Source organism: Cynocephalus volans, chromosome 11, assembly GCF_027409185.1.
Source record: "Cynocephalus volans isolate mCynVol1 chromosome 11, mCynVol1.pri, whole genome shotgun sequence".
Lineage (NCBI taxonomy): Eukaryota > Metazoa > Chordata > Mammalia > Dermoptera > Cynocephalidae > Cynocephalus > Cynocephalus volans.
The window spans coordinates 117,937,254-117,963,981 of NC_084470.1; the positions used below are offsets into that span (position 1 = coordinate 117,937,254).

The window sequence follows — 26,728 nt, forward strand, 5'->3', positions numbered from 1 at the left end:
TTTTTATATCTAGCAGGGATTACAACCCCACATTTTGTCCACAACTTCACATTGGGTGCCGGAAGCAGGCCCAGCTCCTGGAGCTGATGTAGTTGGGGGGAGAAGGGAGCATGGTGGTGTTGGAGCTAACGCCTTTTCCATGTTAATTGGGAATCCCAAGGAACAATGCCTGCTTTAAAAATGCATTTTTAGCCTTTTCTATTTCCAACTGCAGATCTTTGAGATCACAGTGTGATCAGAACCGAATCATCATTTGCACTTTGAAACAAATTCATACCATACTGTTGCATTCAGTCAAATTTGCATATTAAGCCTTTGCTTTTATTAAGTAATGAAAGGCTTTGTTCCATAATTAGGCAGTGAGATCAGAACAGGGAGGATTTGGTTTTGTTTTTAGACCTGGACACCCTTCTCCTGTGCAATTCAAATTTATAGTAGGTCTGAGATGGGCCATAAAGGTAAACCTACTTTCATAATGCTAGCGTGTCTGCAGAGGAATAAATCAGAAAAGACCATGGGGTGCTGCTCTGACCTTCCTTTCCCCCCCTGTAGGCTACACGGCACAGACATCATGGAAGAGACTGGACTGAGTATTTGTCATTCTGTGATTCCCCTCAGGAGCTCCAAGCATGTTCTCCTAGACTGTGCCTTATCTTCTTCCCTGCCTGGTGCTGTCCTCGATCCAGCCTGGTAACCCTCTCCTCCAGTCTCTACCTCCTCGGTCCATGACTGGGTTGACTGCCCAGCTCAGAATTTCTGCAGTTCAGTTCACCACCACCCAGACCAAGTGGGGAGAAATAGGAAGCTCACAGATCTATCAGGTAGTGAAGGGTGGAGTTACAGAAAGTCATTTTTCTGACGGGAGAGCAAGGCGAAGCATCTGAAGGCTTAGATCCAGGCCTGGAGAGGGGATGATTGGGGAAGAGGCATCCAGGTCTTTATGATGACGGTGACGACCAAGCTAAGTGGGAAAATATGGAAGACTCCCTCCAAATGAACAAAACAGATCTTGCAGGAAAAAAAGTGAACGGAAAACTCTACAAGATGGTTTGGACGGCTAAAATAAACAATGACAGTCATTTATGGGTCCTGCTCACTTTCATACTTCATTAACATGCAGCACAGTATCTGGTGTGACTGTCATCAACTGTGCCGGATTGGACAGGTGGTAAGTTGTACCCGATTAGCCAAACGCTCACACTTGTTAACTCAAGTCTTCACAGTAGGTCCCTTCTGCTTAAAACTTAATAAAGGAAAACAAAAAGGGAAAGAAAGCGAAAAAAGCAGAGGAACCCTGCCGCCGTCCTGGCCACCACTGCAAGGTTGATACAAAGGGGTTAAAAGTGAAGTGGAAGCTGAACTTGAAGTAGGATGGGGCCTCTGCAGAAAGCTGAGCAAGGCGTCTGGGGCCGCGCAAACGTCCACCTTTTTTGGCCTCGACTGCGGCAACCCCGGCCTCCCTCCTGTCGTCCTCCGCCTTCGGGGACTGACCGGGGAAGCTCAAGTGAGTGGCAGCCAAGGAGAGGGGCCGGGCTCGCCAAGACTGAAGAGGGAGGGGAGAAAGGCAAGAATCTCCCACCCGCCTCCCGGGCGCAGGGGGCGGGGAGCGCGCCGCCGGCCCAGCAGTGTCTCGCCTGTGCGCGTCTCTGCGGCGGCGGAGCGGGAAGGATGCTGGAGCGCAGGGGCGCGCGCGCGGGCCGCGGGATGCCGCGGGGCTGGACCGCGCTCTGCTTGCTGAGTTTGCTGCGTGAGTACGCACGGCGCGCGGCGGCCGGCCCGGCGTGGCCGCGGGGAGGCTCGAGGCTGTCCCGGGGGGCTGCGCGGAGCGAAGGGACCCCTGCCCGGCCCACGCGCTGCCGCCCCACGGCGGCTCCAGCCCGCACCGGCGGCTCCAGCCCGCACCGGCGCCTCACCTGGGAACCGATGGGGGTGGGAGGGGAAGGGAAGGCCACCGCGCCGGCGGTGCGGGTTAGCCGAGGCGACAGCCGGACAACACGACTCACTCGCATTGATTCGAGCCGAGCGCTCTGAGGATGCCAGGGTCTCTTTGCGTCGCCAAAGGTGCGGAGCGCAAAGTTGGAGCCAGAAGCAGGAGACGGGGGAGGAGAGAAGGAGGAAAGTTTTGTGGCTGTTGGTTGATTCAGAAAGCGGCGGCCCGAAGCGGATTGCTGGGGAGGGGACCATCCACCAGGACAGGGGTGGGGGGGACCGAAGTGGACATGAAGGAATGCGAGGGAAGCCAATCAGGGCCGAGGCGCCGCGTCCAACGCCCAAGAGTCTCAGGAGGAAGGCCGAGTTAGGGGAGCAGGGGAGTTTAGAATGAAGAACAGTCCGTGGGGGCAAAAATCCTTGCATTTATCAGCACCGCACCCTCCCGAGTGAGCCACGGGCCGGCCCCAAAATCCTTGCATTTAAGATTGGAAAACTGGAATTCCCACTTCCAGCACCGCACGAGTCCCACTGAGAGAAGCGATGGTAGATGGAGTTTAGTCTGCGCCCTGCCTCCTTCTCATCTCAGCCCCTCACCCTTGCACAAACTCAAACTTGTTAAAGTTTGGAGTTTTCTTCCCCTGCCTCACTCCAAGTTCTACAGCTAGTGGACAGGTCAGGACACTCCTCCACTCCCCATACATAACTTTACTTCTTAAGCTCCTGCTATCCCTTTGGTAAAAAAAAAAAATAGGCATTCAATATTTACACTTAATTGCTTTCTTTGGGAGATTAATATTCCCCATCTCATCTTATCGCACTTAGAAAGTCTTAAACTTTGTAAGTTGCTCTGCCTTTAGTTCAAGAGTTTGTTTCCGGCCGCCTTGAGCTCCCAATTCCCTACTCTCACTACATCCTGAAGGCCACCCACCATGCCCCACGGAGTGACCTGGATCAGCCCACGGGGCCTCTTTGCTCCCAGTCTCCTCTGCTATCCCCCTTTGTGTCCACCTAGTTTGAGAGAGCTGACTGTGGGCGGGAGGAAGCTGAGTGAGGTTCTGGGTTGACCTTTTTGGCAGCCCTGGACATGCATTGTGGGGCAGGGGAAAAGCTGTCACTGAGGCTTGGAAACCCTAGATTGGGTGCAAGACCGTGCCCTCCTTGCAGGGGTGAGTTGGCCAGTGGCTCAGATTCCAGTCAGATGCTCCACTCTCCTTGAGCTCCACAGCTCACGATGACCTGGGTCTGGGCCAGGCGAGGCCCACCCTTTTCTTATTTCCTCAGCTGGCCGGTGTCAGTCTTGCCTTGGCCTGCAGAGGTGGGGGTAGGGAGAGCAAAGCAATTTCTGCAAAACCTTGGACAGATATGCTGAGAGTTTCAGCTTTGGGGGTGAAGAGTGGGGCTTGGGCCCCATTCCCAACCGTGCCAGATTACTTGGGCCAATTTGTAGCTTTATGTTTTCCCCAAAACATTCTAGGGTTTTCATTTTGATTTGTTTCATTTTTTAATACTAGGAGTCATTTTTTTGTCCTGGGATACATTGTGGGATAAATGAAATGAGTGACTATACCTTGAAAGGGCCACTGCAGAAATTCTGTGCTGTTATTACTGACATTATTACTGTGGGCAGAAGGGGGTTCTGTAGTTTTCTCACTATTAATCCCGACAAAGAACGTATTCTGAGAAGGTCTTTTTTCTGTCCCTGTGAGAAGTTGGCATGGGTATAGGCACAGCAGCTAACCAAAAGTGGGCTCTCCTTTTTGGGGGTGGGTAGATCACAGGCCAGAGTCATAGCGGGGGCAGAGGGACCACCAGACAGCTCTGCCACAGCCCTGGCTGGCACAGGGAGCCTTGCAGGTACCAGGGAATCCCTTTTGTAAGGCTCAGGGTATCTGTTCCCTCCAAGCCCTCCAAGACCTGACCTTCCCCTCATCATAACACCCCACCCCCCACCCCCCAGTCCTCCCCGTCACATTCCTCTTCTTCCTTTGGGTCCTTCGTGCCTGCTGACCCCACACCCATATCCTGTCTGGAGCTACATGTAAGAGGGGAAAAAAGAAAAAGGAAAAGAATTTTATCAGATATTTTCCAGAGGGGAGAGGACTCCACCCTTTGAATCTCTGCCACATGGCGACTGAGGACCTCGGGGACCTCTGACTAATTCAGTGGTCCCCAGTGTTCCCCCCTTGTAGGGCCAACCCAGCTGACACAACCTTTGCAAACACACATCTTAGCAGCATTCCTGCTTGGCTGATGGAACTTACAGGGGCCTGGGGCCTCTTTTCGTTATCCCTTTAGCTCCACTCCTGGGCCTCATCATTCACGTGTCCTCATCTCCTTCCTTCACTGAGTCTTTGTCTCCAAAAGCTCAGAGCAAGAAGTGCCAAAGGGCAGCCGATAAACTCAGGCGCAGAGTCCTACAAAAACAAATAAAAAGGCGGAACAGATTCCACTTCTTAAGGTCCCATTGCCTGATGTCCGTCGACCCTGAGCTGGAGGGCCTGGGCTTGCTTTCAGGGCTGGGTGGCTGTCCTGCTGCACCCTCAGGGTCTCGGGCCTTCCCTCTCTTTGACGTTGGTTGATCTAACTAAAAGGCCTGCCATGTGGAGAACTAAAAACATGAAGATATGGAAAAAGAACAAAAATACCACTCTCCAAAAGAACATTCTCATTGTCGCCAGGGCAGAATTACCATATTTTTCTGGGCTTTGACTTCTCTAATGAGAACATTCTCTTCCCTCTTTAGCTAACAAATGAAAACATATTATGGACGATTTTTAGTCCCATGGTCCCTGACTTTGTGCTAAGGAGAAAGATGCATGTATCTTGGGAGGATGAAGATACAAAGAAGCAGGCACACATGCCAAGGTGTACTTCCTAGTACCTATACCCTGGAGCTCATCAGAATGAATCACTTCCCTTTAGAAGCAAAGGAAAAGGCCTTTTGGCTTAATTGGGAAGTCTGCTCCTTCTTGATTTGGAAAAAATAAAATAAAATAAAAGCTGATACCTCTTAGGGGATACTCTTAGGGGAGTGGCATCTCTAGGTAGCAGTTTCATTGTTTAAAAATGCCTTAATGGGTATTGGGCGAGCAAGCCTAGAACCTTGGGCAAACCCTGGATGTGCAAGGGCAGATGGGAGGCTAAATGGCTGAGCATAAAATAAAGTGGAACCCTGTGTCTGGGTGGGCCCAAGAGACAAAAGGCTGAGGGATTCCAGAGCCCAGGAAAAACATAGAGAAGGGAGGAGAGGTGCCGGGGAGAAATATAGGACTCCAGAGAATTGGCAGTAAGTGGATGGAGTCCTAGACCAGCTAATTGTGTATAAAAGGGAAATCTCAGTACCCTGGGAATGCTCAAACCACAGACACATTTGGTTTATGCTCATACTTCAACTTAGCCTCTGAAGCTTAAGGGGGCATCAGCCTCTGTTCTCGTCCAAGAGGGCTCAAACTCATGGTAGACTGCAGAGTTGAAGGGACCTCTAACAAAGATGTGCCCTGAATGCTTCCAGGAAGCATGGATGGCTCACTTATCTCCCAAAGTAGATTATTCCTTTTTAAAAAATAACTACATCATTTTAAGTTTTTTCCTTGTATTGCAGTGAAACTAGCCTTCCTCTAACTTCTAATCATTAGTTCTAATTCTGTTCTTTGGACTGTCACAGATTTAATCTGGTCCTTTCTGACAATCCCTAAGGACATTTTCAGGGGACCCCACTAGATTATAAGCTTCTTAAGGGATTTATTTAAATTACAATGACGTTTATTTTATACTCTCCACAGAATTGAGCAAGATCCTTTGCACATCACTGGTGCTTAAGAAAAATAAGAAAGAATATATAAGTGAAATGAATCTTGAAGAAGTTATTTTTTCTTCCTCCCCAAATTCTTCTTTTCCATATCAGGGGTCAGCAAACTTTTTTAGATAGAAATATTGTAGGCTTTGGGAGCTATATATGGTCTCTAATGCATATTCTACTCTGTTTTATTTTGCAGCATTTTAAAAATGTAAAAGCCATTTTTGATTCACTGGCCATACAAAAACAGCCTGTGGGCCAGATTTGGTCTACCAGCCTTAGTTCGCCAATCCCTGATCTAGATGAAATAACACAGGCCCTCAACTATATGACTTCGTTTCTAGAATTCTCCTAATCCTGGTTATCCTTACATGGACACTCCCTAATTTAATAAATTCCCTCTTAAAACATAGCATCAGAATGAGATGGCTGTGCCTAAAGGTGGCTGGTAAGAACTCAATCAGTGCCATTGCCATTCAGTCTTGCTGCTCGATCTGAACTCTGAGGGTTGTGAGCAAAACACATGAGTGTAAGGATGGTTCTGGCACTCAAGAGATTTAATTGGGTGACAGTTAGACCTTTCCAGAGGAAACAACATACATGATTTTGTGCCATATGAATGACAGAGATAAGCGTCTCAAGCTCTCGAGAAGCAGAAGGAAGGGGCCCAATATTAAAGACAGCTGCTGTTCTTGAGCTTTTACCAGCAGGCCAACTGCTTTACACCTCTAATCTCCCTTGTTCCTCAAAACAACCAAGAGGGAGGGACTACTTTCATCCCCATTTTACAGGTTAGGTTTAGAGAGGTGAAGTCATGTCCCAAGGCCACATGGCTAGAACGGGATAGAGAGGCATCTGAGCATGGTCTGTCTGTGAGCCTGAGCCCTGTGCCGCTAAGCAGTGCTGCCTCCCAGCAGCACAGGGCACGTGTGCCTGTCTCCTGGGCCTGTGACTGCACGGGCTGGGATACCCAGGAACTCCTTCAAGATGAGCCAGGTGCTAGAATTCAGAAGGACGGGCAGGATGGGGCAGCCTGGCTAGGAAGTCAGGAAATAGCACCAGTAAAAAACTAAAACAAAGGAAGTCTGTGAAAAGCAAGATCAAGTAGAGGAAAACTCAATCTCTTAAAGTACGGGAATTTAGTTATTTAGGTAGCAGAGCTTTCTGGATCTCTGGGGATTTGTAAACCCCCTTTAAGGACCAAAAGAATATTCGATTTACTAATCGTAGGTAGTAATCTTTCCAAAATGTACTATATATGCCTCTCCTTCCTTGAAGTACCCAAAAAAAGAAGGACTTTAACCATTATGATTCAGATGTGTCATGAAAACAACGTGGCTGTTGCAACTCAGTGACATCGTTAATGCTTACTAAAGTGTATAGACATTAACTCCTACGATAAATGATTTCAGACTAGTGTGGGTTTTGATACTTATGTCTGTTTTTCACTTATTTCTGTTCCTTAGTTTTCAGCTATTGCTTCTCCTTATTATAAGCTTCTAATAGTCTCTTCTTAATTTTCAACTTTACGTAGGATATCAGATAACCAAGTTTATTAGAATTGTAGGTAAAACAAGAATAATTGCCTCTGAATAAGTACCTGTAAGTTCAATGCATGACTTTTGTGACATCTGTTTGGCTTCTTAGAATCCTGATTTTGCTGACTTCCTGATACCTTGTTTCTTTCCCTTGCTCCAAGTTCATGAGTTGAGATCGAATAGGGTAATTAGGGTCAAATAGGTCTTTAGGGAGTTGATAAGGCCAGACTGAGAAGTAAACAACAGAAGACAGCCTTTCGTTCAACTTTAAATTGTATTAAAATTCTCTGTAGGGTTGGGGTACGGGCTCTTCCTCCTGTCTAGGATGGAATGGAGTGGAGGTTTCATCAATTGTCCCTAAGAATCTGACAAGCTCTCACTGATGGGTAGGCTGCTGTTACTCCCCTACAGAGTTGGAGGTCAGAAGCTCAGATAAAGAAAGGTCAATGTTTGATGGTTTAACACCGTGGATGTGGGTGGGAAGATAGGATAAAAAGAGACCCACTGTCAGTCTTGACTCAGAAACGTCATTCCTCCAGGACCCAGTCTTTTTGTGGCAGCTCCATAAGGGAGCACTAGAGACTATGAAACCAAGAGACTCACTGACGGTCCCTATGCTGTAGCGCCAAGGTCAGGATTGGTGTCCTTTGCCAGCTCGTGCATACCCCATCACTCAGCCGTGCCTTCTACCCTTCCTCTTCGTCCTGCTTCTCTCCAGTGTCTCAAAGCCTTCTCTGCTCACCCAAGGCCTGGCTGTGAATCTGAGGTTGGGGTCCCATCCTCATTTGCAGACAGATCCTGCTGCGTGGTCCTCAGGGCTTGGCTGAGTGGTGGGCGGGAGGTGTCTGCTGCAGCTGGAGCCCGACCCGAGCGGGTGGGTAGCTGGCCTGGGTCCGGAGTTGCTTCACTCTTCTGGAACAGGCACCTCCGTCCTCAGAACGAGCAGCAGGTCTCTCTTCACATCTGGAAAAGTTCAAAAGTGTTTGTCTGGGTGAAGGAGGCCCCTTGGGGGAGGAGGATTCAAAAGCATGACAGCATCTCAGCCAGGCCCGTCTTCTTTTGGAGAGAGAAAAGGGCTGGGCCAGACTGCATCAAATGGGATTCCCAGGAATTGACGTGTTGGGGAAAAGGCAGGATAGGGTGGACAGGAGGAGGAGTGTCGGGTGGGGGAGGTTCCAGGGGTGTCTTGGAATTGTGGCTTGAGACGGTGATCCTTCAGTTCAGTGTCCACATGCTACCACAGCCTGCCCCTTCACACCTTAGAGTCAGATTGGTGAGAGGGTCCTACATCAAAAAGGAAAAAGACTGGATCTGCTTCCACATCTATTCTATTTTGATCAACCCACCTCCCACCTAAGCCAGACGGGAGCACATCCTTTTCTCACCAGAGGTGTAGAGAATACATTTAGATCCTCAGCAGTTTAGACCCAGCCCAAGCCTCTTGCTACATCCACTGAAGTATCAGCTAAACCTTGATGTCCCGTTTCTACTTGCCCCGCATGAACCATGGTCTTCCTTCTTGACCAACACCTTGATGATTCAGGTTCTTCATCTCTAAGATGGGCATAGTAAGATATCCCATCTTCCCCCTGTTTACCTCACACAATATAAGACATGATGGTTGCACCCACCATTAATGTCAATCTACTTGCCGCAGGCTGCAGAGGGAGGCAGATGTGGGAGATTTTGACTCCTGTCATCCCCTTTAGGCAAAGCATTCTTGGCCCCAGGTTGATCACCTTGAAGCTAAAAGTCTAATTTCTGTCTTGATGTTGAGGTGTCGCTCTACCCTGGCTGCTTACCTGGAAGCCTCTGAAAACTATGGACCTAGGTGTCAATCAGGAAAATTGAGAGATAAGCTTTAGGGTGGGCTGGGACCCTCAGGGGCCTTTCCTTGAGGATGGAACTGCTGGTGAAAACTCTGCTCACCAAGTTCACCCTAACATCTACAGGGCCCAAGGCAAGAGTACAACAGAGACCCACATTCTGTAGGTTTAAATACTACAAATCAGGCCAACTAATTGATAAATAAAATACCGTCTATCTCCCTATCTTGACAGACATACTTCACAGCTACCTGGAAGGCCAGGTTTGAATTTGGGACTCACACATTCTTGGATCTCAGTGCCACAATGTGGATGAGCAGGAAGAGATGGCCCTTGGCCCTAGCCCATCCCCCTTCTCTTCTTCCTACCCATGACTCTGGCCCATACAGTGAGTGATCTTGCATGCGTGCATGGGACACACCCAGCCACACATTTAAGCCCCACCCCTTCTCCCTGCAAGCAGCCATCCCTTGGCTACCATTGGTCCCTGGGAGTGTACCCTGAAGCTACAGTTCACCCTCAGAAGCATGGAGTGGGAGAAAAGGTCCACGCAGCACGTGAGCAAGTGATGTGAGCTGGATGTGATCAAAGAGCCATCTGGACAAGAAGTTCTAGGATTACTGATCCCCAAAGTCTGATCCAGAAGAGAGGGTACATCCCAGTTAGTCCTCACAAGAGCTGGACAGGGTGTGGGCCCTGTAAAGTGCAGGATCCAGGCAGGAGGCTTCTCCTTCCTGGGTCTAAGGATGGTACCCCTGGGTACCCCAGGATATGTGGAAGAAAAGAGCAAGGACCCTCACGAAGATCTTCAGAGAATAACTAGATCCAGGAACATTGTATTATAGTAATTTAGCACCTGTTATCTCTTTGGTTCTCCCAACAATCCATGTAAAGTAGACAGGAAAGACCCTTACTTAAGAGATAAGTAAACAAACACACACACATGTGTTAAATACATGGTCAGTGATTAGCAGAGCCAGAACCAAGCTCTCTGTCTTGGATGAGAAACCAGGCCTGTGTTCTCTCGTCTATCAGCTGGATTCCTAGGTCGGAGCTTCCTGAAAGAAGTCTTGGGGATTCCTGCTGCAGCTGAGTTTCTCAACAGTGGGAAAGGAGAATGGGTTTGAAGCCATGAGGGAAAGGATGAGGGGAGTTTTCAAATGGGGAAGTCTGAGAGTGATAGATGATTTTTAAGAGAATTGCAGGGAGACGGTGTAAGTCTAGTGATTATTCCAAGAGTTAATATATTGGAAGAAGACTGACTAAAAAAGAGAAGGATACATTGAAGAGGAAATAGAAGTATGTCCTCCCTTGCATTTTAGATATTTGCAGTATTTGTGCAGGTATAATTTTACATTTTAGTCTTTTAGTAAAGATGTTATGAGCATTGCCTTATATTTCCATATTGCAACAGTTTTTATAAATTTTTATTCGTAATGGTTGTGTATATATTTTGTAATGATTGCAGTATATTAGGTGCATATACCCATTTATCCTACTGTAATTCATTTGGTTGCTTGCAACTTTTCCCTTCCATAAAAGTATTATACTAGACGCTTGTGTGCCAACCCATTTTTCCTTCCCTATTTCCTTAGGACAAATCTAGTAGTGGGAAATTAGGCCACTGTTCAGGAAGATGTTCTTATTGCTGCTCCATTGCCAGGGGCAGCAAGGAATATTTCAGACAGTTTCTACCTGAAATCAAGAAACTGAATCAGGTGATGTCATGAGGCTACAAGAAGGTTTTAGTTCTGATTTTCCTCCTCTTTCCCTCTAGCCTCCGGGTTCACAACTATGGTCAACGTCACTACTATTGCCACAGAGTCATCTACCCAAGGAATATTTACCGTTGTTCCTACAAATATATCCCACCAGGAAACCACAACACCAAGCATCCTGGGAAATAGCAGCCACTACCCTGTCTCTCAGGACAGCAATGAGACCACGGTAACCATCCCAGGTAAAGAGTGTGTGTCTCGGGTCCCAGAGAGTTGCTGCTGGTGGCTGGTCAAAGCATTTAGGATGCTTGCAGGCTCCTCCCCCCACCGCAGATGGAATCATACCAGCACCTTGAATTTATGCTTTGAGCATCATGCTTAGGGTGCCATGAAGTAGGTTCTAGATATGTCTTCCTATAGTGACAACTTTCTCAGGCCAACGCCTTGGCAGCTGATCCTGATCAGTGATGCTCCCTGGACCCCTTCTCTCATGCTCAGTTCAGCTTAGTGATAAAATAAGGATCAGATGAGGACTCCATAGAGATCTCTGATCTTTTCTAAATCAAGGAAGGTGGATACAGGTTCAAATTGGGGGTCCTTGGCTTCTCTAAGGTGGACTAGTGTCTAGTTCAGTTTCAGAATCCCAAGGACCCCTCTAGTACATTCTAGATCATAGCTATGATTCCAACAGCTGGTTTGAAATGAGTTTGGTCAGGGTTAGGACATGAAATAACGGTTAATTCTCAAACTCCTTTTCCTGTGTTGAAGTCTCTGCCCATGTCGTGAACTGAGATTGTGTGTGTGTGTGTATGCACAGGTACACACATGCACACCTGTGTTTCGGCCTTTTCCAGACACTACAGTTAATTTCACATCTAGCTCTGAGATCACCCCAGTCCCTGGAACCACAAACTCTTCTGTCCAGTCACAGACTTCTCTAGCCACCACAGTGCCCACCACCCAAGCCGATGTTTTGACTTCAGAGACGACCTTGAAGCCCAGCATGTCACCTGGAAATGTTTCTGATGTCTCGCCCAACACCACCATTCCTGTGACATTCTTCACTGAAACTTATACATCATTTCCTCCTACCTCAAGTACTGTCAAGGTGAGTAATTGTGCCTGAGATGGCAGATTGCCCCCTTCACTCTATGTGTATGCAAGCAAGCTCCCTTTTCCCCTCCACCTGTTCCCATCCCAGCCAATGGGATTTGGGTCATATGGGAATCAGCTCGGAAATACGCGGTTTAAATATTGCTGAAAGCTGTAGAAAGGGGAGGAAAGGGATGGAGCTGTGTGGCAAGGCCAACCTGTGCTCTGGGTATTGCATTTTAGGGAATAGAGAGAAAGGGGATTCTCGGAGACACATCCAGTCCTCGGTAGTTCTTTTTAGTACCTATTGGTGCGGCTTTGACCTGGGCACCATTCCCCTTTAGGAATATTTGGAAATTGTCCCACATTTAATTGGGCTGCTTCTCTCCCAGAATGTTTCGGAGAAATAACGTTTCTATGTGAGAGAGTTTAGTGGTTGTGCCAGGTCTTAGACACTGAGGAGGTCCTTGGCAGTGGTAAAAACTGGACAGACCAAGGATAGTGAGCTCAGCCTGCCCTTCTCGGTCTTGGGGCCTGTGGCTGTCAACAGCTTTCAGCACAATGGGCAGAAAAGGTGAGGGCGTGGAGCCTGGGGACAGACATGAGAGGTCTTTCTGATTTCTGTTTTTAGAGGAGTCAGAATAGGAATCGGGAGAGTCCTAGGGACCAGGAGGAAAATGGGTGTCACCAGGATCTGCCCAGCCACGGCTTTATCTGTTTGCCTTTATCTGTACAGCCTTCCTGCAAGCGTGTAATTGACTGGAGAGAAAACAGCCCAAATGGGGAAAAATCATCCCCTCTCCTATTTCTGCACCAACCAAGCCAATGTTTACGAAGACTTCAAATTGCCTGCAAGCCCAGGCTACTAACAAAAGCTTTGATTATCTGATGGGGATGGGAGTAAGATGGAAAGAGAGAGTATAACTATTAGAGATCTCTAGTCCCCTGACAAATTTTTCATTTCTTTTTTCCTAAAACCTCTCAACAGAGTACCTCACAGAAATCAAACTGGGAAATAGGTGGGGAAGAAATAAGGGGCAAAGATGCTGGCTTATTTAATTTGTTTTTGTTATTGTTTTTATTTTAATACAGGGAGAAATCAAATGTTTAGGAATCAAAGAAATCAAAGAAATGAGATTGCTTCAGGGCATCTGGCTGGAGATAAATGAGACCTGCAGCTGTGTAAGTCCCCCTCCCCTCCCCTCCCCCCAGACCTCCCCTCCCCTCCCCCAACCTCTTCTGCACATCCTTAAATCACCTTGGATTGGACTGGACTTTGGTAGGGACAGGGAGAGTTTAGCATGTTCAGGCTGCTTCTTATACTGAGCTTTGGGTTTAGGGAGCAAGAGGCCCCATCTGGTGGGCAAAGAAGGCAAAAACAATTTTAATTAATTTTTGTTATTTTTCCCCCCTCTATAGGACATTTAATATATATGTTGTTAGATTTGAGTTTGCTTTTATGTTAAGGAAGTCCTTCTCACTATCCAGTTATAAACTAGTTACCTAAAATGTTAGTGTGTTTATCATTATTATCTACACATAACTGTTTAATCCATATAAAATTTGTTTTGCTGTAATGCTGTATTTTCCAGATAACCATTTTTCCTAACATTATTTATTGAATGATTCCCTCCTTTGTTGGTTTGGATGCTTCTTTAGCTTGCATTGAGTTTTCATATGTTCCAGAGTATATCCTTCAGAGATACTTAATTCTTCAATTTGTCTATACTTTTTCCTGTTTTAAATTTTCAAAAATTGTTGTACTTTTACAGTAATTTTAATATCCAGATAGGCAGGTCTTTCCTCATTACACTGTAAAATGTGTAAAGTATTTTTCATTTTTTCTTTTGGAAAAAGTTTAGAAACATCTTTCAAGATCCAAAAATAGCATTAAAATTTTAATTGAAACTGCTCTAATGTCCCACTATTTCTTCTGGTCCCTTTTTGTATCTCTCAACATCTTGTTTTCTTAGTTTCAAAATTTTTTCCCTATAGATTTGATGAATTTCTTAGGGTTATCTGTATCATAGACTTTCCATTATATACTCAAATTGATTGTAGCTGATATGTTAGAAAGTTAATGGAATTTTGAATAATTACCCTGTGTTTGGCCATTTTCTTGAACTTGCCTATTGGTTTCAGGAACTTTTTAGTTTCTTTTTAGTTTTCAGGGTAAGATACCATGTTACGTATCATAATATGTTGTTTTTCTCCTCCTTTTTAGTAGTTATACCTCTTCTTTCAGTTTCACATCTTATTGCATTGGTAAGAATGTAGATAGCATGGTGTTAATTTTTAATGATGACAGCAGGCCTCCTTGCTTTGTTTCAGTAAATCCAATTTTCTGATGATAATAGCACTCTGAAGGAAGGATGGGTTGAAGGGAAGAGTGGTGGTACTTATAGAAGAAGACATGTTCTTACAAGTTGAGAATTCGTGTAAGGGAAACATACATGTGATGTGTGGCATGCACAGATTGGAAGGACTGCGGTCTGTAGAGGGCATAAGTTGCTTATTTTGTCCCTCTGACTCCCATATCTTACCTGCAATCATCAGTTGGGTCTCTATGACTTACACATTTTTTTTTTTTTTTGTCTTTTTCGTGACCGGGAGTGCACCGGCCATTCCTATATAGGATCCGAACCCGCGGCAGGAGGGTTGCCGCGCTCCCAGCGCCGCACTCTCCCGAGTGCGCCACGGGCTCGGCCCTTGACTTACACATTTTTTAAAATTTCACCTAAAAGAATTCTTTAACTTAGTACATTTAATGATAACAGAAATTGTAAAGATATGAGTTTGCATAATGGAATAAATAAATGCAATTTTCAAAATAGTTAAACGTATATACAACATACAAGTAATATGCAGTGTGTTTCTGAGGCTTATTGTTAACACTACTCATTAGGAAAAAAACTTGTCAAATCCTTTGCTAATTATAACTAAGGAAAATGACCGTTTTCTTCCCCCCCCCCCCATCATCTTGGTAGAACATTTACGTTCCTGTGTATCACAGAAGTGTGTGCCAGGATGCTAATTCTTTGTACTTTGGATTTAGAGCTAACTGCAGGGCATTCTAAGTGTCTGTTACTCTTCAAAGTTCACATTTAACTATGGCTATTGTACAAAACAAGTGTCAGAAACTTACTGCAACTCCAGAAATAAATCCTCTTTCTCTGTGGTCTCCTCTGTCTAATCCCTTTGTGCCACAGCTGAGAAGGTCTCCGCACATTCCTCTGAGATTTGGGGAGAATCTGTGAGTAGGGATGTGGAAAGAGAGCAGCTCCCCCACCAATTTCATGTGCTCAAGAAGGCTTCTCACTGCCCATAGGAAGTGACTCTGTGGTGGCACATATGCCTTGCTGCTGGTTCCCCGTCTTTTGACCACCACTGATTCCCTTTCTTCCTGAAAGCTCCTCTTCCCCAGCCTCCATGCAGCAATGCCTCCTATGACTTCCCAAGGTAATTTCCCCTCAGCCAGCAATTTTCATTCCAGAATTTTTAGCCACAGCTCCCAATTGTGTCTCAGATTCCCTTTCCTTGGGTCCTCTTCCCTGCTTGTCTGATAAATCAGTCTGTTCCAAAGGCTGTGAGTGATGAAATGCCTCCTAATTTTCCTTAGGCTGCATTTGTACTTTTGGTGTCAGAGGGAGGACAGGACAGTGGGAGGCTCGGGCCTTACCCACAGCCTAATGAGGAGCACGGAGGATTTGGTTTCCCTTGACATCACATCCTCAAGCACTTAGGGAATGTAGGTACGCTCCTACATCTAATATATGTCCACACAGAAACATGCCTGCATGGTTCTCAGCTCTCCAGACACTCATTCTGCACTGGTACATGGTAAGTACCAATGTTAGCTCTCCCTGTAGTGATTATGTAGGATGTCTTCTGTACAGTGCGTTCTGCAGACATTTACATCCCAGTAACTCTCTTTTGCTCCCCACCCTTCACCTCTAGGCAGCCAGGGGAAGGGAAGACGACACCACACTCTTCTCCAGCACCTGCTACCACATCTCAGAGCCCTCATTAGCTGAACATGTCTCCCCAAGTCTGACTTCCATTCTCTCTGCTGCAATGTCAGCCTAATTTAGTTTTTCTGGTTGTGGTTCCTCAAATAATTTCCAAAATGTGAGATTACTTTATTCTCTTATGTTACATTTGTCCAGGGGAATCCAACAAAATATTTTTAAATTGTGGTAAAATACACATAACATAAAATTTACCATATTAACCATTTTTAAGTGTACAGTTCAGTAGTGTTAAGTGCATTCACATTGTTGTGCAATCTCTAGAACTCTTTGCATCTTCCAAAACTGAAACTGTATCCATTAAACAACTCCCCACTCCCATCTCTTCCAGATCCTGGCAACCACCATTCTACCCCTATCTCAATGAATTAGGCTACTCTAGGTACCTCAAGTCTTTTTGTGACTTGCTTGTTTCACTTAGCATAATATCCTCAAGGTTCATTCATGTTGTAGCATGTGTCAGAATTACCTTCCTTTTTAAGGCCACATTTTGTCTGTTCATCCAATGATGGACGCTTGGGTTGTTTCCACCTTTTGGCTATTGTGAATAATGCTGCTACGAACTTGAGTGTACAAACATCTCTTTGATACCCTGATTTTAGTTCTTTTGGGTATATAAGCAGAAGTGGAGTTGCTGAAGCATATGGTAATTCCGTTTTTGAATTTTTGAGGAAGCACCCCACTACATTCCCACTAACAGTGCACAAGGCTTCCAGTTTCTCCACATCCTCGAGGACACTTATTTTCTGTTTGTTTGTTTGTTTGTTTGTTTTACTTTGGCCATCCTAATGGGTATGAGGTGGTGTCTTACTGTGGTTTTGATTTCATTTCCCTGATGACTAGTGACATTAACCATCTTTTCTTGTGCTTATTGGCCATTTGTATATCTTCTTTGGAGAAGTGTCCATTCAAGTCCTTTGCCCACCAATTTGTTATTTAGCATTGCCTTTCTTTAGTACCACATGTGTTTATATGTAGTTTGTGTTTACTAGGCTAGCTCACATTACCCTTACTTTGTCACATTAACGTCATCTGAGGCAGGCTGCCTCCAGCCTGCAGATCATGTCTCCCAACCCCTGCTTTCCCTGCCCTCTGCGCAAACACTAAAGGTTAGTTTCCATGCAGAAAACATAAGTTACAGATGAAGGATTTATGAAGATGGTGTGTCTATCGAAAAGAGCCCGAGATCTAGGGACACTCTAACTTCTCTCCCTGGGTTAGCTGCCCACTCGTTGCATGACGTGTAGCAGGTCCCTTAATTACTTTAGTCCCTTCATGAAAATAGGGTTTTTATCGGCACTGTCAAACTCACACAAGAGTAGATAAAATTATTTTAAAGGGAGTGGAGAGAGACGATTGATCCTAGAATCTGAGCATTGGAAAATATCTTAAAGGTCATTTAGAAAAATGCCTGCCCTTCCACCCCAAAGCTTGACGTGCTTCTTTAACCTGTTACGAGTCTTCACAAGGTTTGAGGACGCTACTCTAGAGAGGCTAGATGGTTTTATGATTTTTGCAAAGTAACATACATGAGCAGATGTAGTTAGGATCTGGTAAATCTGATTCTCATGAGCAAAATTGTGAGCCCGTGGCTTCCTCCTGCCCACTCTCCCTGGTGCTTGCCCTCGCCTCTCTTGGGGGAGGATGTTTATTCCAGGCATCCGGAGAAGCATTGTGCTTTGTTCAGGATCCACCTGCTCCTCTCTGGGCCCAGACACAATTCACTGATGCTGTTGGATTCCAGAGTGGGAGGCCAGCCGCTGTTATTCACTTGAATTTAGTCCAAGAAACTAAGCAAGGGGTGGAGGGGCCGTGTGTGGAGGCCGTCCAGTGGGGTGTTAAGTTAAACAACAGTTCTCTGAGTTTTTTTGTTTGCTTGGTGCTATGATTCGTGCTGAGTGGGTTCAAAATTATGTAAGGTACACACCTCCTCTCCCCTCCTCCTCTGCTTAGGAGACTTTACAGTCTGGTCAGAGAAAAAAGACAGTAACAATGAGGCGGAATATGATCAAAATGTGGATTCTGGATGATATAGTATATAAGGTATTGCTATTATTAATAATAGTAGTAATAGCTGCTGGTTATCTAGTGCCATCTGTCTGGGTTCCCGATAGCATATCGGACACTTTTCATACAATATCTTTTTAATCACCACAACAACCCAGCTTACAGCTGAGAAACCTGGCACTCAGACCAGTTGCATGACTTGCAAAGAATCTAGTAAATAGCAGAGCAAGGATTGATGGCCATTCTGGTTGAAGACAAGACCAGCTTCACTGAGAATGTGGGATTTGAGTTGAGTCTTGAATGGTAGGGAACGCAAGGGAGAAGGCCATGTTCTCCGTTCTGCTTGTAAGTAGCATTGTGAAACAGTGCGCGTGCTCACACCTGGGCTTCCTGGTGGCAGTGCCTTGGTTTGGAACATCTTTCCCACTTGCTTCACCTACCCACATCCTACTTGTCCTTGAAGGCCTATTTTGAGATGTTTCTGCTAACTCCAAACCAGAGGTGCCCTGCCCTTCTTTGTATGTCTATAGCAATTCGGTTGTACCTTTCTATGATACTTAGCATGTAAATAGCTCTGTGACCTCTTAGCGTTGTTGACCTCAGTTTCTTCCTCTGTAAAACGAGGGGCACAGTAGTACCAATTGCATGGGGTTGCGTGAAGCTTAAATGAATCAATATGCAGAAAGCACCTAGAACAGTGGCTGGGACCTAGCAAGCATCATTTATTTTAATTACCATGCACACAAACTGAGAGCTTTGACCATATGGAATTCATAGATAATCCCTAACCCCCCCCACCGCGTGACACACAACATGCACACACATAAGACACGCACAGAGGTTTTCACCCAGTGTCTTATATTCAGGGCTTGATAAATGTCAGAACAGCTGAATATTGTCGAGGTACAGCTTCTTAGGACTCAGCATGTGGAGGAAGGTGCCTTTTGTTCGGCTAATTTAGATGCTGCTGTGGGAGCCCTGTCCCTATGCCTCTCTCAGGAAGCAGACATATTTCAACCCGGGACACTTCAGCAGCACCGAGTCACCCAGGCAGGTATGCTGCTGGGGAGGGCGTGGTGCTCCAGGAAGCCACGTAAGGCTCTCCTGAGAGAATGGGTCGAGAGAGGAAGGAGACTGCTGGTTGTATCCAATGTGGTGTCCAGACTACCTACTGCAAATGCTGTTTTAAAGAACCAGATTTTTCCAGAAGCAGAACCTCTATCCAAGGACTTACCGGGAGATCTGCAGAACTGATCCTTTTCCTAAGGGATGTACAGCAGCTGTCTGAAAATTTATTTCTCTGTGACCTCATCTCTTGCGGGTTTTCTGAGGCTACTGTTGGACTCGTGTCTCTGTGACCTGGAGGTTGGCTAGCCACGCTCTTCTGGCCTCATCTGAGGACAGTATTTTCCCTCAGCAACCTCAAATTCTGGCTTATAGAAGAAAGCTGGGGCCCAAGGCTGATCTTGACCTTGCCTTGCACAGGAGCAAAGGAGCCTAGGTTTTCCTGCCTCAGGTGACAGCAGAAGGAAAATACCCAGGCTCCATTCCAGTGGGGAGGACCATGGGGCCCTGCCACGCGGAGCAGTCCTGCCCACAAACAGGAAGCTCCTGCGTGAAGGTTCAGTTCTGGTGACTGTCACACACCCCAGCAGTTTTCCCCGAACAGGAAGGTTGTCAGAGCTGTTCAGGCATTTCCTCCTCTGCCATCTGCCATCCGGACCGGGGACAAAGTCTTAGTTTCGGTTCCTTTCCTGTGCAGGGGAGGTCACTCTGATTGGAGGCTGCTGGAACAAATCCTGAGAAGTGGGAGAACAGGGTTTTGAGTGGCATAGCCAGTGCTTCCAATTCATACCTTTCCCGGGACTCAATTGTTGAAGAATTAGAATTTTTTTTAATCTAATTCTGTGTTTTTGAGCCCTATGGACCAGTCAGCATCCTGGCGAAAGATCTATGAACTTGATTCAAACTGGGTTTTGTGCTTTTAATGGAAAAAGAGGATGGAGAACTGGAGAAAAACACCATTTCACGTTGTGCTTTGCAAGATGTCTTTGGATAGCAGGAAGGAGGAAGCAGCTGAGGACCCTGTTGAGTTTATAGTCTGACTTTTGTTCTATATTTCTCACCTCCCTTGGCTTTTCTTCCAACTTTGGGGGCTTTTGTAACCTTGAAATAGAGGATTTTCTCTTAGCTGTTATTGCGTTATTAATATTTTCTGTTGTTGGCAATTTCTTTGGACTTTAATTTGAATAGCATATGTGTACATGGGCAATACTTAAATAAGATACTGTTTCCTACATTTGTTCTCTGATGTCTTAGACACTAATAAACATTTGGGTACTGGAAAATTTTTGAGTTTTTTCCTTATGTTGCACATATGTGGTTAGCAGTATTTTTTTTTTTTTCTTTTAGAATTTTAGAAAGAAGGATCCTTCTTGTGGAGGGGATAATAGTGTGGTTTTAATCATAATGATTGCCTGAGACTCTGGATGCCGTTCAGAGTATACTAGCAATTTCATCTCCTGCTCTCTATTTTTCTCTGTCTTCCCAGGAGGACTTTAAGAAAGACAAAGGAGAGGCCCTGATTCAAATACTGTGTGGGAAGGAGCAGGCTGACACCGAGGCTGAGGCTGGGGGGTGCTCGTTGCCCTTTGCCCAGTCGGAGGTTACGTCTCAGTGTCTGCTGCTGGTCTTGGCCAACGGAACAGGTAAGGGGCACATCTGTCTGGGGGGCTTGAGAGGGTTAGGCTGAGGTTAGATAGGGCTGAGGTTAGAGGATGCTGGGTGGAGATCAGGCATCTCAGCTCCAGAGACTGTAAGTGCTGGGGAGAAGGGCTTGGCTAACTATGCGAGAGGCCCTCCTGAGATGGACCACCCTGGCCATCAGAACATCTTCTGGAAAAGTATGGGAGGGTTTAGAGTGGGATAAGCTGTTCTAGCTTCTATATTTAACAACTCCTATTTCTAATTCTAGAACTTTCCAGGAAACTCCAATTGATGAAAGAACATCAGTCTGACCTGAGAAAGGTAAGCTCTCTGAGATGATGGTGTCAGAGGGAATACTGGGTCCAGGGAGTTCACTGGAGTGGGCAGGAAGTAATTACCTTCTCCAGTCCTACCCTTTCTACCTCTCCATTTTCCCTGACAGACTTCATCTTTCTATGCTTGAACTAAAAATTTTACGGTGCAGCTTAATTAAGAGATGTCAGTCTTAAATTCTATTTCAGAAACCCCTGAGGTCAATGTCCTCTTGTGTGTGTTCACTGCTGAGTCACACACAGGGGTCTAGCGTGGGCTGAGTTCCTCTAGAACTGACTTTCCACAAGTGACAGGTTGTCTTTTCTGTGTCTTCTTTTCAAGCTGGGGATCCAAGATTTTACTGTACAAAATGTCACGAGCCACCAGAGCCATACCCGAAAGACCCTGATTGCACTGGTCACTTCAGGAGTCCTGCTGGCTGTCTTGGGCATCACAGGCTATTTCCTGATGAATCGCCGCAGTTGGAGCCCTACTGGAGAAAGGCTGGTCAGTTCTGGGGTCCAGGGCAAAGGAAATGAGGATGATAGTGGTCTTCTGGGGAGGGCCATGGCTGTCCTAGAGAGGAAAGAGAAATACCAGAAAAGGCACTTCTGGGACCTCATATAGGGATGTGCAGGCACACACAAGCCATATCCAGGGGAGATTCAAAACAATAGATGGCAAATTGGGGCAGTCACTGGGGGCAACCCTGCTACTCACTGTGGTGGCAGATGATTCATATCATCTATTTGTTGTGTTTCCTGGGATAGTTCAGCTGGGTATAGCCAGAACAGGCTGCTAAATCAGCCACACTGATTTGCAAGCATATTAAATACCTAAGGGGTGCACCTTGCTCACAAGAAGGAGACATATGGTAGGAAAATCTACTCTTGAAGTGTTCTGGATGAGGGAGGACAAGGCTGAGGTTTGGCTCTTGGCCTCTGGCCTGTTAACCTACTCTGGGGAGGTTATTCCACCCCTGGGACTGCCCGTTTTCTTGAGGGAGCTGGTTACTGTGCTGCGGTGGCATGGTGTGGTGCCTCTCTTCTGTCCTTTCTCCTCTAGGAGCTGGAACCCTGACTGCTCTTCAGGAAGAAAGGCATCTGCACATGCTGCACCCTCCCCACTCCCTCCCCTGCTTCCCATTTGGGCCCCTCTCCCTCACAGTGTCTCCCACCCCTGCTTACCAGATAATGCTACTTTATTTATACACTGTCTAGGGCGAAGACCCTTATTACACGGAGAACGGTGGAGGCCAGGGCTATAGCTCAGGACCTGGGGCCTCCCCTGAGGCTCAGGGAAAGGCCAGTGTGAACCGAGGGGCTCAGGAGAACGGGACCGGCCAGGCCACCTCCAGAAACGGCCATTCAGCAAGACAACACGTGGTGGCTGATACCGAATTGTGACTCAGCTGGGTGGGGCAAAGCTGGGCAGTGTCTGGGAAAGAGCCCCTCCCTGCATCTGAACACATGCTGCCTCATGCTGGAGGTGACATCCCTCATGTCCTACCCTTTCCCTTGCACACACCTCAGAGGCTGTTCCTGGGTCCCTCCACCTTGGGGAGAGTCAGGTAAACTCCTGCCCTTTACACATTCAGCTCCCTGAACCCAGACTCTGGTCTTTCTTGGGTAAAGGTGTAATGGAGAAAAGCTCCCGGGAAGGGTAAATGGCCTCACAGCATTTACACATGAGATCCCCTTCCCCTGCCCTCTTCTCTGTCTCATTACAGGAGCCCTCAGGACCACCCAGGGGAAAGGAGCCCCCAGGAGGCTTTGATTTTTACTGTTTCTTCCTTTTATGAAGGTACTTCAAAAAGTTCACGGAAAAATAGAATTGAAAGATAATATGTATCCTTGAACTTTCTGAAGTACCCTCGTATTTTCTGTTTCTACTCTAGGGAAACCAGAGTAGCCCTTTGCACCTGCCCCCTTATAATGATATATCCAGAAAAATGTGCTGTCTTAAACCACTTCCCTTATCCCCCATCCGAGACACCGTGGATTCGGTCACCAACTGCCCTCTTGCTCTCCAAGTTCACCAAGCTCCAAGTGGTCCCTTTATTTGTGTACAGAGGCCTGCACAGTGTTGTGGCTTGAACCTGGAACTGGGCTCCAAGTTCTAGAACAGCTCAGTGCTAGCCTTTCTGGGACAACACAGAGACTCTTGCTGGGCCCAAATGGATGGGACCATGGGACCAGGTCTTTGCGCTGATTCCGCTGTGCTCTTCTGAGGCATGCTTTTGATCTGAGGCTAGGTCCTGGCCTTATCCTCTGATATCCATGGCTTTCTCTTCCCTCCTGCTGACTCCGGGGTTGAGCTGTGGCCTCAGTTCTCCTGCAGACTCCTTTCTCTCCCTTCTTCCCCCACCTCGAGCCCCTTCACTGCTCTGCACCCATGCGTGGTCAGAGCCCCAGAACATCTTCCAAGCACTCTTACCATAAGCTGCCTCTTCTGTGGGTGACCCAGGTCTTTGTTGTTTTTCCAGAGGGGTGAGTGGGAATCCTGGTTTCAATGACGGTTGGAAATAGAAGTTTCCAGAGATGAGAGGATTGGGTGGGATTTTTTTTTCTGAATAAAAAGTGGTGTGTGTAAATACTGTAATTAAAGTGATACTGAAACACATCTGTTCTTTGGATCTATCTCAGCTGGGTGTGTCTGAATGGCAGAGTGGCCTCCCCATCAGACCTGCCCGGACTGTACAATTTGGCCAGGAGGGGCTAGCTGGGGAGAAGGTTGGATCATCTCAGGGGACACAGGTACCATCCAGGACGCTAAGGACCTTTGTGCCAACTACCTCCCTCTATGGGTGGGGATCCCAGGTGCATTAGTCCATTTTTTGTTGCTTATAACAGATTCCCTGAAGCTGGGTAATTTATAAGGAAACAAAATTTCTTACAGTTTGGGAGGCTGGGAAACCCACAGTCCAGGAGGTGCCTCTTCTTGGTGGCAACTCCTTGCAGAGTCCTATGTAGGGTATCCCACAGCAAGAACGGCATGAACGAGAGAGCTAAGGTGCTCACTTGCTCTCCTTATAAAGTTACTAGAACCATCCCTGATAACCCATCAGACCATTAACCCATTACTCCATGAATGGATTAATCCATTCACAAGGGCACAGTCCTCATGATCCAATCACCTCTTGAAGACCTCACCTTTCAAATACCATGATCGGATTTCCCACCCTCTTACCACTGTTACCATGGGGGTCAAGCTTCAGTGAGTTTCGGGGGGACATCCAACCCACAGCACCAGGGGATCTGGATGTTTCCAGTAGTAGAAAGAATAGAAAGGCAGGCCTAGGGCTGCAGGGACCTTCAGGATGGAGGGTGGGACGCTGGGGACTTACGAGTTATATCCTTCTGAGAAGAAGATATACCTGAAACTGAGTAATTTATAAAGAAACAAAATTTATTTCTTACAGTTTTGAAGGCTGGGAAGTCCAGGGTCCAGGGCATACACCTGGTGAGGGGCTTCTTGGTGGCAACTCCCTATGGAGTTGAACAGCCTTCTGAGAAGAGGGACATGCTGATTGCTGCATGCAAAATGTTCAAGACACAGGGAAGGAGCAACGTGCTGTGCAGCCCCTGTCATCAGGCCATCCCCTGCCCCTAGCTCAGAGCATAAACAGCGGAGGACTGTGGGGGACTGTTATTCCAGAGATCTGGCTGCCAACGCCAGGAGGGGACCTGTTTTCCACCCTTAGGATTAAGACAGCAGCCAAACTGCAAAAGAGATCATCTACAAGTACTCACCTCTCCCAGCTTCCAGATGTCCCACCACCACCACAGGAAGTGGGGGAGGGAATGCACCGGACACCGCTGAGTAGCTTCAGGAAACACTCCCAAGTGTGTCAACAGTGGCAGAGGCGGCTGGAGCCAAACAAAGGTTGATTCTTCGATTCTTATCTCAGCAAAGCCAGACCTTTCCCTTGGCCACTCCCCACCCCCATTTCTCTCTCTCTTTTCTCCAACTTCTGTAATCAGAGGTTCCTCCCCGGGACTTGGGGGAGGTGAAAGGATGAGGTCTACAACCTTCTCTAGAAGGTGATGGCTGGTTTGGGGGTAGGAAAAAGGGAAGATGGTCATTGGAAGAAATCCAGTTGGCCTCCATCTCGTCACACATTTTGCTGTGAGAGTCTGGCCCAGTTAGGGGCGTCAGGGAGAAGGGGTGGGTTCAGGGTACAGAATCTGGAAAACATGGGAGGAGGAGATAAGACAACCAGGTCTTTGAACCACCTCCAGTCTCAGGTCTAGCAACTTAGAGCAGCATTTTACCCTGGGCATGTGGGAGTGTGTAGGCTTCGGGAGGAAGGGGTGTGTATGTGTTGGGGGTGGGTGGGGTGGTAGCTGGTCCTCTGTGGTGGCTGGACACCTTGCCCTGAGGACTCATTTGCTTTCTAGAAAATCCAGCTTTCCCACCTGAGCATCCCAGTGCAGCAATGGCTCCACCTGCTGGCCTTGCTGAGCTCCTGCCGCTCAGCTGCAACTCAACTGCCTCCATGTTGGGTTTCTTGCCCCTGTGGCCCCACCCTTCACAGTCAAGGCCAAGTTCCCTAGTACGCTGAGTGTACAGAACTAGAGAAAATCACTGCTGGGGAGGATTTAAAGATATATTCAATTCAACTCCATCATGCTACAGCTCAAGACAAACTTGCCCAATTACCTGCAATTCAGATGTCCTGCCTCTGGCACTCTTCTGCTGAGCCCTCTGGCCTCCTCCATTTGAATGTCATGAAGCCAGTGAGGGCAGTGTCAGGATAGGTTTGTGGCACATTTCACCAGCACGTGCTATTGCGGGCCTGGCCAGACAAGCAGGTTCTGGAACCCAGGAGGCTGTGAGGCTCACTGCCCTCTGCTGTGCCCACAGTGAGCCCAGGAGAACTAGCTATGGAGTATTATGATGTTCATTATGGAAAGCATACTGGAATCACCTTCTGATTTGCATCAAGATGGATATATAGGAGTATCCTCTAAGTCTGGACCCATGAGGGTATTTTTAAATGTTCGTGGAAAAACAGAATTAAAAGATAATATGAATCTTTCCACAAATTTTTTGAAGGTCATTCACATCCCCCATTCCCTCTAGGTGATACTGGAGGAGATGGTCTGGGAGGTCTGATAGCCAACCTCGACCCACCCCATTCTCCACCAGGTTCTTGACTCTACCACAGGAAAGAATTCAAGAGCCGAGTCAAAGTAGACAGTGAAATCAGGTTTAATGTAAAGAATAACAAATATATATTTCAAGGGGAAAGTGAGGCCTAGCTCTGAGACTGAGCAGTGGCTGCACCAAGTTTAATACAAAAGTAAAAAAACCACACACTGTACAAAAGTACAGGCTGGCTTGAGAAAGTGAGCAGCAGCCCGTGAAAGGCAAGTTTAACATGAAAAGTATAAACACCTTACAGGCTGTGGGCTGGCTCCAGAGAGAGTGAGGTGCAGTCCTGCCTTCTTTCTAGATTCAACTTTTATAGCTTGACTATCTATACATATTCATGATGTCTAATGAATATTCAACTAAAGGGGTGGTGCCCAGTTATCTAACAGGTTATGTAACAGGTTTGTGAATGCTCAGTTGGTCTCCTTTAGAGCATGTTCACTGGTCAAATTCCACCAAGTACACTTAAAATATTCCGGGTGCTCTCTAGAGCCTTCAATGGAAGGTCATTCATAGGATAAACTCCTTTCCACTGGGCATGCTCAGCCACAGCAATTACATAAGTCGGCCTCCACACACTGGTGCTGACAATAGGTACAACAAGGAACAGTAGTTC

General features: G+C 46.7%; 1 protein-coding gene across 3 annotated transcripts; it reads left to right on the top strand.

Annotated features, from left to right (window-relative positions):
• The first annotated feature begins 1,610 nt into the window (after window positions 1–1,610).
• CD34 (CD34 molecule) lies at window positions 1,611–23,550 on the top strand. 3 transcript variants are annotated; one of them, XR_010024894.1, is made up of 9 exons: window positions 1,611–1,747; window positions 10,870–11,052; window positions 11,665–11,918; window positions 12,995–13,084; window positions 20,489–20,645; window positions 20,912–20,964; window positions 21,298–21,462; window positions 22,176–22,758; window positions 22,853–23,550. XR_010024894.1 is itself a non-coding variant. In XM_063114665.1 (8 exons), exons 1-8 carry the CDS (start codon window positions 1,669–1,671, stop codon window positions 22,359–22,361), a joined length of 1,167 nt encoding a protein of 388 aa, XP_062970735.1. In that variant the 5' UTR covers window positions 1,611–1,668; the 3' UTR covers window positions 22,362–23,550. The 3 variants fall into 3 exon arrangements, 2 of the variants coding, with proteins under 2 accessions (XP_062970735.1, XP_062970736.1); XM_063114665.1 differs by having other exon boundaries at window positions 22,176–23,550; XM_063114666.1 differs by lacking the exons at window positions 22,176–22,758; window positions 22,853–23,550 and adding an exon at window positions 22,021–22,118.
• Window positions 23,551–26,728: the final 3,178 nt, after the last annotated feature.

What these genes read in the sequence shown, in the direction of transcription:
- CD34 (XM_063114665.1), top strand. Translation starts at nt 1,669, where the DNA reads ATGCTGGAGCGCAGGGGCGCGCGCGCGGGCCGCGGGATGCCGCGGGGC. An exon ending in CTACCTCAAGTACTGTCAAG is followed by an intron (nt 11,919 to 12,994) that starts GTGAGTAATTGT and finishes ATTTTAATACAG; the next exon opens with GGAGAAATCAAATGTTTAGG. An exon ending in TAAATGAGACCTGCAGCTGT is followed by an intron (nt 13,085 to 20,488) that starts GTAAGTCCCCCT and finishes CTGTCTTCCCAG; the next exon opens with GAGGACTTTAAGAAAGACAA.